At 45.4% G+C, this 12072-nt stretch overlaps 1 protein-coding gene across 1 annotated transcript in view; it reads right to left on the reverse strand.

Moving 5' to 3' along the window:
- Positions 1 to 1417: 1417 nt before the first annotated feature.
- The window catches only part of col6a4a (collagen, type VI, alpha 4a), a 31139-nt gene continuing 20484 nt past the window's right edge, over positions 1418 to 12072 (reverse strand). Inside the window, 28 exon segments of the mRNA XM_025061929.1 lie at positions 1418 to 1741; positions 1903 to 1990; positions 2397 to 3050; positions 3184 to 3274; positions 3577 to 4070; positions 4367 to 4378; positions 4519 to 4555; positions 4640 to 4675; positions 4943 to 5005; positions 5097 to 5159; positions 5285 to 5320; positions 5405 to 5455; positions 5538 to 5600; positions 5719 to 5781; positions 5907 to 5969; positions 6283 to 6345; positions 6451 to 6486; positions 6602 to 6655; positions 8534 to 8599; positions 8884 to 8946; positions 9230 to 9283; positions 9577 to 9621; positions 9703 to 9729; positions 9847 to 9918; positions 9992 to 10045; positions 10160 to 10252; positions 11210 to 11355; positions 11464 to 11542. Coding sequence (XP_024917697.1) covers positions 1438 to 1741; positions 1903 to 1990; positions 2397 to 3050; positions 3184 to 3274; positions 3577 to 4070; positions 4367 to 4378; positions 4519 to 4555; positions 4640 to 4675; positions 4943 to 5005; positions 5097 to 5159; positions 5285 to 5320; positions 5405 to 5455; positions 5538 to 5600; positions 5719 to 5781; positions 5907 to 5969; positions 6283 to 6345; positions 6451 to 6486; positions 6602 to 6655; positions 8534 to 8599; positions 8884 to 8946; positions 9230 to 9283; positions 9577 to 9621; positions 9703 to 9729; positions 9847 to 9918; positions 9992 to 10045; positions 10160 to 10252; positions 11210 to 11355; positions 11464 to 11542 — 2970 coding nt within the window. The 3' untranslated portion in view covers positions 1418 to 1437.

The following is a 12072-nucleotide window of genomic DNA, read 5'->3' on the forward strand; positions in this document are numbered from 1 at the left end:
CACCTCGACCACACAAACACACACTAACAGTTGTATAAAAGTCACATTTTGTGGCAAAACATAAAAAGTTGTAATTTTGTGTTCAAGCAGACTCTTGATGATGCGGCTAACTTCTACCTGTTAGCTAACAGTTCCTAGCTGATGAACGACCGTGACCGCTGCGGCAAAAACCAGTTTGTTCTATTAAATAAATGTGAAAAAAAAAAAAAAACGACCGTGACCGTTTGTTGTAAAAATGTTTGATTTTTATTCACAGGTTAAAGGTCACAGGAGTCACAGGTCTGTAAAGTATCATTCTGAATTTTCTTTCTCCTGGTTTGTTTTTCTTTATCAGTACAGTTCAGGAACAGTAATGAGGCGATGGGTCTTCACTTCCCCCACTGTTTCCTCTCAGTGTGTAGTAAACTTTGTACACATGTATAAACAAAAAATAGTTTCTTACAAAAAAATACTAAAAGATTTAAATGTTTGATTGTGTAACAGTGTTTGTCGTTAACTTCCTGGATTAATGGTGAGGGGATATAGACTAGTTCTTCTGTAGAATGGATGAAGTGTGACAGAGATGATCAGGGTGTGGAGGCCGTGTTGGAAAGAAATCCTTCCTTGAGTATCTGTGATGGTGACCTGATGACATCAAACTGACCTCAGAGTGACCTTGGGCTGACCTCACCGGCTTTTGCTCAGACACAGGCTCTCACACTCGTCTTGCGTCGTGAATCTGTTTCCATTTCCGCCGCAGCCTCCGTACCAGAAGCGCGAACATTCACTCTGTTCTGGGTCAAAGAACCACATCATGTTGTAGCTCTGACAACCTCCGGGGTCCTGACGCAGGAAACAGGCCTCTGAGAGACGGGGGGGAGACAGAGGAGACAGAAGACAAAAATCAGAGAAGGAGTCTGTGGAAGAAGAGGAGCAGAAAGGAGGAGGAGGAGGAGCAGGAGGAGCAGGAGGAGGAGGAGCAGGAGGAGGAGCAGGAGATCACTGCTTGTCTGGACATTAATGTGTCCGCGATTGATGTCATCATGCAGTTGTTGAGCCGTGATATCACCACTGAGCTGTGATGTCATCCCTATCATGATGACATCATGATGTAATCAGGACAGTGTCTGGACATTAATGTGGCCGCGATTGATGTCATCATGCAGTTGTGATGTCATCACTGAGCCGTGATGTCACCACTGAAGAGCGATGTCATCCCTATCACGATGACATCATGATAGTGATGACATCATGATAGTGATGACATCATGATGTAATCAAGACAGTGATGGCATCAACAAGTTGAGCTGTGATGTCACCACTCTGACATCACAGCTTTAAATCCCTGGACTGGGAGTTGTTTCGTCAGCAGGACAGGAAGTGACGACAGGACAGGAAATGACGACAGGACAGGAAGTGACTGATGATGAGTTTTTACCTTTGGAGGGGAAGTTGTTCTCAACGGTTCTGCTGAGAAACTGTTCTGCGTCTGTGGGTGAGAACCATATGATTGACTTTCATTAGTCTGTGACGATGAGTTGTAAACTGAAGGGGGGGGGCGTTTGGGGTGTGGGTGTGTGTGTGTGTGTGTGTGTTACCGTTGTCCCACATCACTGAGAATCCTGCGTCTCCTGGCAGTAGTGTGTCCATCACGTCGATCTGTCCCGTCTGCGTCCGTCCTCTGGTCTGTTGCTGGAATTGTTCCCTCGGTTCCTCCGCCATCACTGTTTCTAGCTCCGCCCACTGCCCCACCTGACTCTGACTGTAAACAAACAGATCACGACACTGATCGTCAGCCACGGGGATTTGAACCAAACTCTTCAGTTGAACGTGATTCAAATTGTCTGTCAATAATCGTTAATAAAACGAACAAATATAAAACAGCCGCCGACCTTCGACTCTGAATGTTTTTGACCTGCTCACCTATAGGTGGAGCTCTGTTCTCGTTCCTGAGCTTCCACCCTTTCACAGGCCTGTTTTATTGATGCAGTAGAATACGTGTTCACTCCCCCTGAAATCAAACCAAACAAAACGTTCATTAAACGTTCATTAAACTTCAAAGTCAGAGTGAAGTTTCCACTTCCTCTGAAGTGAGACTCGGTGACACGACCTCAACATCAGACCCTGGATCAGTTCACTGATCACAGACTAAATGTGCATGTTTTTGGAGATTTCAGCTCACAGGGACACAGCAGCTGTTGGTCCACCGCTGCCTCCTGTGGACAGTTTGTGTCACCGTACATTTAAAAAAAAAAAGAAAAAAAGGATCACAAACGGTAACAAACAGTTCCAAAAAACACCTTCGACCTGGACTGTGTGGTCAGGAGGTGACCAACAGCTGCTGCGTCCCTGAGGTTAAATCACTGATTTTCTCTATGGAGTTCAGCTGTAGCGGTTCTTCACAGTCGTTCTCTTACTGTTGAGAGCATTGAGGAAGACTCGGAAGAAGCGTTGGGTGTACGTCTGCTCTTCAGCCTTCAGTCGGTCCAGGTGGATCAGGTGCTGGTGCACAGGAACACTGGCCAACTCCTCCACCTGCACGCGGCTGTAGCGATCGCCCACCGTCAGCACAAACACGGCCACGCCCTCACACTTAACCTTATTGGAGACGTACTGCAGGAGGGCGTGGTCCTCGTGTGCCGTCTGGGTGCCAACCACCACCAGCAGCAGCTTCTTCCTGCGGGCGTTGGTGGCCTTCTTCAGAACCTCCGTCAGGGTGTAGTTCAGCGTCAGCCCCAAATACGAGGCTCCGCCCAGCTGGTGCATCTTCTGTAAGAGGTGAGTTCTCATCACCTGCTGGTCCTGGTAGGTCTGCAGACTGAACTCCACTTTGGGAGTCTTGGTTCCGCTCTGCTGGACTACGGCGACCCGGGCCTGGGTGCCGGCGCGGCGCGGCTGTGAGCTGACGGCCAGCTGCTCCACGATAGAACCCAGCAGCTCCTGGAAGCCGGTGTACTGGTCTCCCTGCACCTCCCTGGAGCTGTCCACGACCATGGCCAGATCCACGTCCACGTCCTGAGGAGGCGCCGTCCCCTGGATGAAGCCGCACTCCTCCGAGCGTCGGCACGGGTCTGAAAGAACGAAACCAAAACAGATTTAGCTCCTGGTTCTGCTCCTCGGGACCACAGGCTGGCCGGGACCACCAGGGTCCAGGTCCTGAAGGGACCGTGGACCACCAGGGGGCGCTGACACAGGTGAACTGACCGTAACAGATGGCGCAGTTCTTCACCTTCCTCAGGTCAGCGGCCATGTCTCTGCCCAGCACGGTGAAGATGGAGTTCCCCGAGTCGTCCAACTGAAGACACACAAACAACAAACAACATGAAGGTTCTCCAGAGCGGGGATGAGGAACACCAAGGTTCTGGGAGAAGATCGCTTGAAACATCAGCTGTGGACGGAGACTGGGATCTAATCCTGAATCCAGAAGGCCCCACAGGTACAAGCACACACACAATATATCTGGGATAAACCCTGACCACTGACTCATCTGTTTGGTTCTGCAGATGTTCCTAATGTCTGTGTGGTTGGAACGACTGTGAACAATGTGACGCCTGTGGAACCACAAGAACCATGGACTAACAGTGGAACCTTCCGTACCTCCATGGCTTTGCGCATTCCTGGAGCGTTCCTGGTGGAGACGATGGCCGGAACAATGTTGAGGCCGCGGTACTCCATCACGGCCGTCACCAGGTCACTCACATCCTGCGAAGGTCCGCTAGAAAAGAAGACGGCGACTTTCCTCATCATCATTCCCGATCGGACACGTTTGAAGACGTTATGAGCCACGAAACGCATGGCGGCAGCTAGGTGGCGTTGGTTGGTCGTCCTCTCCGGGGCGATGTTCTTCACAAACTCTATCAGCTGCTTCTTATGACGGTAATCCTGGAAGCGGACCAGGTACCTGGTGTAGGCGCTGTAACCCACCACGGCCACACGAGCTCCAGTGGGACAGTTGCTCTCTGCAATGCCGACGTCCTCCAGCAGGGCCAGAGCGGCGGAGCGCTGCCTCTCAAAGACAGCAGGCGCCACGTCCTCGGACATGTCCAGACCAATCACCAGCTCAGTGGGGAAGGCGGGACAGTCGGTCCGATCTACAGACCGGAGACGAAACAAGACTCTGGTCACGACACCATCGACGCCATCGACACCAACAACAACAACAACAACAACAACAACAACAACAACAACAACAACGACAACGACAACACCATCGACAACAACAACAATGTCATTTAACAACAGATCTGAGTATGTTTTTGTTGCAGCTTTGACATTTGGTTTGTGTGCTCGGCCCCCTGGTGGTCCGTTTTAATCTGATGATGTCATCAAGCAGCCGAACCCCTGTAACCTTTCCTCACTGTGCTGTGGTTAAAGTGGAGAAACCTACCGAAGGAACAGGCTGTGGACGAGACACACGACAGAAACAGTCAGATCACCGGTGTACTTCAGTCACAAATGCACAGAAAAACACTTCAGCGCCCCCTGTGGTTTGGGTGATGAGTGTAGGGGGCGCTGACACCTCACTGTCTGGACCCTCACCACAGTTGTCTCTGATGTAAGTGATCAGCTGACACTCCTGATGAAAAAAATAAAAATAAAATCAGCTCAGACTCAGGGTCATGTGTCAACAGGAGGCGCTGTAGCGTGACTGTACACTGACCGTCATGCCTCTGACTCCAGGTGGACCTCTGGATCCCTGAGGAGGAGAAGGTTTGATCAGCATCAGGTGATGACATCACGACTCGGCTGAAACAACAGCTAAAGGTTTTTGTCATCTAAATCATTGACTTTACAATAAAGGTCAGAGGTCAGGGGGCGGAGCCTGTGTGACCTCTGACCTGATGACGGTATTGATGATCTTACCCACAGTGTTTATCACAACAACAATGTTGATGCTCATAATAAATCAGCACAGATAATGATAATATTGATGATGTCACTGATGATGTCACCGATGACTCACCGTGTGTCCAGGATTCCCCCCCGCTCCAGGAAGTCCCGTCTCTCCAGATGGACCAGAGTTTCCCTGTGAGGATCAGAAGACCAGGAGGTTCATTTTTAAACATATCCATCTGTGATGTCACGGAGGGGGCGGGGCAGGGGGCGGGGTCACTTACGTTACGACCTCGGTTCCCTTTAGGTCCTGGAAATCCTTTAGATCCATCAGGACCCGTCTCACCCTGAGGACCAGAGACGCAGCAGAGTCAGACCAACTTCCTGACTCTCAGGGTTTTTAAAGAACCACGTTGTTGATTTGAGTCCTGACTTTCAGACTCGTCTGAGGCGGACCTCGGTCCTGACTCACCACTAAACCAGGATATCCAGGAAATCCATGATCTCCCTGTCAGTTATGAACAAACTGAAGTTAGCCAGATGAACCACCAAGGTGGATTTGAACATTGTGGACTCGTCAGGGTCGGACTACCTTTGCTCCCTTGGCTCCTGGAGGTCCATATCCGTCTCGACCATCCTGACCCTGGGAACACACAGGACACAGAGATCATTTCTTATTTTCCAGACCCTCAGTAGACCTCAGTCTCAGAAGTTCAGGAACGTACCGGAGGTCCTCTGGCTCCCTGCTGTCCTGGACCTCCTTGGACTCCAGGATCTCCTGGTTGACCCTTGAACGACGAGGACAAAACATTTATTCCCCTTTGTATTCCAGTCTGCTGCACTCAGACTTGTTTATAACCAGGGTTTGTGACGTCATCTGACGAGTCTGAGGTCTGATCATCTCACCTTCTGTCCGACAGCTCCTCGTCTCCCTGCGCCTCCTACTTCTCCTGGAGCTCCTGGTGCTCCCTGGTAAAAAAATTAAGTAAAAAAATCTGAGCATCCATCGAACACTACCGAGACAAACTGCTGAGTCATGACCTCTGACCTCTATGACTGTAAACCTGCAGAATAATAAAAGCTGCTGAGCTGACCTGAGGTCCAGGAAGTCCAAATATTCCTTTGGGTCCAGGTTGACCTCTAATACCTTGGGGACCCTGTAAACACGCAGGAATCAAACGTTAGCAGCTAACGTGAGCGCTAATGTAATAGAGTATACTTTGTTATAACATCTCACCTCACATATCTGGCTATCGCCAATAACTTATAGCTCGAAACGTATTGGCTAACGTTAGGCAACAACTTATGGTAGCTCGAAACGTATTGGCTAACGTTAGATTCATGTTTTAGGTCAATGGTAGCATAAACAAGTAACATTTAATGTAAGAAACTGACGTTTGCTGCGAATGTTAGCTACCCTCGTTAGCAGATGACGGTAGCTTTTCTCCTGCGTGGCTAAAGATGACTCACCCTAGAACCAGAAGGTCCATCAATGCCTGGTTGTCCTTTGTCTCCAGGAGGTCCAACTGCGCCCTGGACAGACAGACAGACAGACAGACAGACACACACACACACACACACACATTACACCTGATTCAGCCGTGACGTCTCTGGACATCACCTGGTTTCTCCTCTGACCTTCTCTCCAGCTGCTCCTCTTCTTCCATCTGGACCCTGGACATCACAGACATTGTTTTAAAACTGATCAGTATTGATCACCATCATCAATCATCATCATCCTGATTATTATTATTATTATTATTATTATTATTATTGACCACAAACTCACTTGGTTTCCCACCACTCCACTCTCACCAGGCTGACCGTTGGATCCAGGGGGTCCCTGACGAGTCGACACAATCACACAGTCAGTGACTCAGCACTGCTGACTCAGCAGAAGTCAATACTCCAAGTACACACGGATTCAGTTTTGAGAGCGTAAGAATGAATGATTTGTACACATAGAAAAACAACAGTAATAAACATATTTAGAACAGTGTAGAAAATGTAACATTAAAAACTGTGTCATCCAAAATGAACTACAGTTGAACTACAGTAGAACTGTTGAACTGCAGTTGAACTACAGTAAAACTGCAGTTGAACTACAGTAGAACTACAGTTGAACTACAGTAAACTACAGTTGAACTGCAGTTAAACTACAGTTAAACTACAATAAACTACAATAAACTACAGTAAACTACGATAAGCTACAGTTAAACTACAGCAAACTACGGTGAACTGCAGTTGAACTACCGTAAACTACGGTAAACTACAGTTAAACTACAACAAACTACAGCAAACTACGATAAAATACAGTTAAACTACGATAAACTACATTTAAACTACGGTAAACTACAGTTAAACTACAACAAACTACAGCAAACTACGATAAAATACAGTTAAACTACGATAAACTACATTTAAACTACGGTAAACTACAGTTAAACTACAACAAACTACAGTTAAACTACAGCAAACTACGGTGAACGGCAGTTGAACTACCGTAAACTACGGTAAACTACGATAAACTACAGTAAACTACAGCAAACTACAGTTAAACTACAACAAACTACGGTAAAATACAGTTAAACTACGATAAACTACGATAAACTACAGTTAAACTACAGTTAAACTACAGTTAAACTACAGTTAAACTACAGTTAAACTACAGTTAAACTACAGTTAAACTACAGTTAAACTACAGTTAAACTACAGTTAAACTACAGTTAAACTACAGTTAAACTACAGTTAAACTACAGTGAAACTACAGTAAACTACAGTTGAACTGCAGTAAAACTACAGTTGAACTACAGTGGAACTGTAGTAAAACTACAGTTGAACTACAGTTGAACTACAGTGAAACTAAAACTACGGTTGAACTACAGTAAACTACAGTTGAACTTCAGTTAAACTACAGTTAAACTACAATAAACTACAGTAAACTACGATAAGCTACAGTTAAACTACAGCAAACTACGGTGAACTGCAGTTGAACTACCATAAACTACGGTAAACTACAGTTAAACTACAACAAACTACAGCAAACTACGATAAAATACAGTTAAACTACGATAAACTACATTTAAACTACGGTAAACTACAGTTAAACTACAACAAACTACAGCAAACTACGATAAAATACAGTTAAACTACGATAAACTACATTTAAACTACGGTAAACTACAGTTAAACTACAACAAACTACAGTAAACTACGGTGAACTGCAGTTGAACTACCGTAAACTACGGTAAACTACGATAAACTACAGTAAACTACAGTTAAACTACAACAAACTACAGTAAACTACGGTGAACTGCAGTTGAACTACCGTAAACTACGGTAAAATACAGTTAAACTACGGTAGACTACATTTAAACTACGATAAACTACAGTTAAACTACAGTTGAACTACCGTAAACTACAGTTAAACTACAGTTAAACTACAGTGAAACTACAGTAGACTACAGTTGAACTGCAGTAAAACTACAGTTGAACTACAGTGGAACTACAGTGAAACTACAATTGAACTACAGTAAAACTACAGTGAAACTACAGTTGAACTACAGTTGAACTGAAGTAAAACTACAGTAAAACTACAGTGAAACTACAGTTAAACTACAGTTGAACTACAGTAAACTACAGGCAGTAAAACACAGTAAAACTACAGTAGAACTACAGTAAAACTACAGTAGAAGTTTCACGGTGTCAGTGTTTCTCTCACAGGTAGACCAGGATTCCCAGATTCCCCCTTGGCTCCGGGGCTGTTCTTGTCGGCTCCAGGTTCACCCTGAAACACAGACAGATGACCGGTCAGATGACCTTTGACATCAGAACGATGATTGGACTGACGTTTAGGATTTAACACCAGTCTGAGTTTGGAGAAACCACAGAAACTCAGGAAGATCAACTGAACATTTATATTAAAATAAAATAAACTAATTAAACAAAATAAAAAAATCAATAAAATAAATGAAGTGTTTAATAAATCAAACTGTTTATTTTTATAAATCTGTTGAACCTAAACTAAATTTCCACCTGAAGCTGCAGTTGAAACAGTGAATCCAGACTCACCGGATCACCTCGCAGTCCTCGCTGTCCTTTCAGCCCCGCCTCTCCTCGGATTCCCGGAATTCCCTGAGGAAAAGAGCTCACACTGTCAATCATTCAGACAGATGTCAATCAAAGATGATTGTGTTGGTGGAATATATTGTTTTACATTAATGAAATAACAAACATTGATGAAAATGTTCATTTAAATTCAGTTTTGGAGAAATATAACAATCAACAATAAACATCCAATAAAATGAAAGCATTAGGTCAATATTTTAAAACTAAAAAAATATTGATTATCGTCGAGTTTGACGACGTTCAGTCATAAAATCACGGCTGAAACATCTGAAAATAAAACAGTTTTTACTGGGTCTCCTCTTCGTCCTCTCTCTCCTCCGACGCCGTCTTTTCCCGTCATTCCCTGCAAAAAGAGACACACACAGAGTGTAAAACTCCCATAATCCTCTGCTCAAACTCACACACTGGTTAACGATGTAATTAAATAATTAAGGGCAGAGTAAGTCACTCAGTCCGCTTCACTGGGAGTGTATGGTGCTGCATGTCTTATCTCATCCACCAGACCCAGAGTCAACACTCCTGATGTCCATTTTAATAATAATACTTTATTATAAAATCACAGCAGCAGTGACACCTCCTGGTCAAACTGCGGCCATGACCTGGTTCTGATCCAGTAGGTGTCTCCTCTTTTCTCACCTGTTCTCCGTTCACTCCGTCCAGTCCGTCCTCTCCATCGTCTCCCTGAACAAAGACATTATTTTATGACCTTTTCTTTAGGATTAAAGAACCCAGCATCATGACATCACTTCCTGTTCCACTCACCCTGTTGCCACGCAGACCTCGGTTTCCCTGTCAAAACAAACACAAAAGAAAAATTAAAAAGTGACTTTAAGTGCTGCAGTGGTCACATGACTGGCCTGATCAGTGTGTGTGTGTGTGTGTGTGTGTGAGTGTGTGTGTAAACACCTTTGTTCCTCTGTTACCGGAGCAGCCCTGCAGCCCCTGAGGTCCACTGGGTCCTGGAAATCCTCGTTCTCCCTGTGTGTGAAATTCTTGGGTTTTTTTCTGTTTCTATTTCATCAGGTTAAAGTCGGAACGTTTTGAAACTCACAGCCACGCCCTCCTCTCCAGGGAATCCTGGGTATCCCTTCTGACCCGTCACACCCTGTCAACAAAAACGTAAAATACTCCATAAGCGTTTCGTCTCCTACATGTCAGCCGACGCCGACAACCACGTTTCTGAGCTTATCTACCGTCCGGATCGGTGACCTCTGCTGACCTTTGATCCAGGGTGTCCGCGAGATCCGTGGACGCCTTCGTGTCCGGAGCACTTGCACATGACGCTGCAGCATTCCCTGTTCGACACGGCGTCCTGCAGACGGATGAGGTTCATTAACCTCAAGTTTAAACATATTTTGTTTTTATTTCAAGATAAAAGTCTGTGACTCAGCTGGCGCAGCACGGCGGCGTTTCAATTCTGACGTTTTTCCTTCTCAAATAAAAAAAACAAAAACAAACAAAAAGTCCCCATTTTTCCCTCGTCCTCCTCCTCGGTCTCTGGTCTACAGTATGTGGACGCCTTGAGACAGGAACGAGAACTTTCTTTGTGCGGGGATGAAAACCAGTTTAACACAGTGTGACCTCCTGCCCTGAGAGAGCGCCCCCAAGTGTTTTCTAACAGCTCACCTAAGCAGAGTGATTTAGAATGGATAAACTCACAGTTCAACCAGATTGACATTTGTCAAACTCTGCTGACCTCTGAGTTAAGGTCACGTGAACCTGGTCCACTTCAGCAGATACCAGTGTGGAAAATAAAACCTGCGCCTTGTTCTGATATAGTGCCACCTGTTTTTGTATATTGGTGAGAAGACTGTGCTCCATTTGACCATTGGTAAAAACTGAGGATGTTGAGAAGAAATCCTGTTGAGATGGAGTCCTGTTTTTAACACAGTTATCTACTGTTTCTGCCCTGAGAGAGCGCCCCCAAGTGTTTTCTAAACAGCTCACCTAAGCAGAGTGATTTAGAATGGATAAACTCACAGTTCAACCAGATTGACATTTGTCAAACTCTGCTGACCTCTGAGTTAAGGTCACGTGAACCTGGTCCACTTCAGCAGATACCAGTGTGGAAAATAAAACCTGCGCCTTGTTCTGATATAGTGCCACCTGTTGGTAAGGTTTTGTATATTGGTGAGAAGACTGTGCTCCATTTGACCATTGGTAAAAACTGAGGACGTTGAGAAGAAATCCTGTTGAGATGGAGTCCTGTTTTAAGATGTGAGTGGACAGCTCTGGGTTTTGTCAGAGACCGGTGACAGGAAGCACTTACAATCTGTTTGAGGATGGTGCTGCCCACACTCGGCATGCCGATGCTCAGCGGGAGTTTGTAGCCAAAGCCACGTCCAAACTCCACCATCTGCAGCTCGGCGGGGTTACGAGCGCCCTCTAGAGCCACCACCAGCAGAGCGTTGATATCTACCCACACAAGAAAGAGACGGGAGACGTGGAGGACACTCCGTCATCCTGATATTCATCAGTTCTGGATTTCATCAGAGCAGACTTTATTTTTGTTTATTTTCTTACTGGACTTCCGCAGGAGCTCCGACTCCTGTTCCAGTCTCATCACGTCTTCATCCAGTCCATCTGAGAAGATGATCAGCACCTGAGGGGACAAGTGGGGCAGCGTTAATCATCTGTTTGCTTGATCCAAACACGTGAACAAAAAAAAAAAACTAATATCTGTGAAGTTCAAAATCAGTGATTTAAGCGCATCCTCAGTTTTCGGAGGAAAGTTCCCTGAGGTCTGTTGTGAGAGGATGAGGGGTGTTTCATAACCTGACATGTTCTTTTAAATACTTTAACAGTAAGGTAATACAGATGCGTCGTCCTCAGAGAGGGTCCCCGTCTACACTGACCCATGGCTTCTCTAGAATATTTTGTTTTCTAAAGAAAAAGACGGTGGGTGGTGGGCTGAAGGACGGACACATTAACATTTTCTTCTTTCACTCATCATTACATATACAGTATTAATATATGGTACTTTGTTGTTGCTAAATATGGGGATGGAGTCATTTCTGTGGTTTGGCAAGAAGAGAAGCCAGCGTTAAAGCCAGATTATTTTGATCCATTAGAACATCCACCCACCACAGTCTAACTCTGCAGCTGAAGGAATGTAATGAGTGATAGCAGGGA

This window comes from Cynoglossus semilaevis, chromosome 13 (genome assembly GCF_000523025.1).
Source record: "Cynoglossus semilaevis isolate Cse_v1.0 chromosome 13, Cse_v1.0, whole genome shotgun sequence".
Lineage (NCBI taxonomy): Eukaryota > Metazoa > Chordata > Actinopteri > Pleuronectiformes > Cynoglossidae > Cynoglossus > Cynoglossus semilaevis.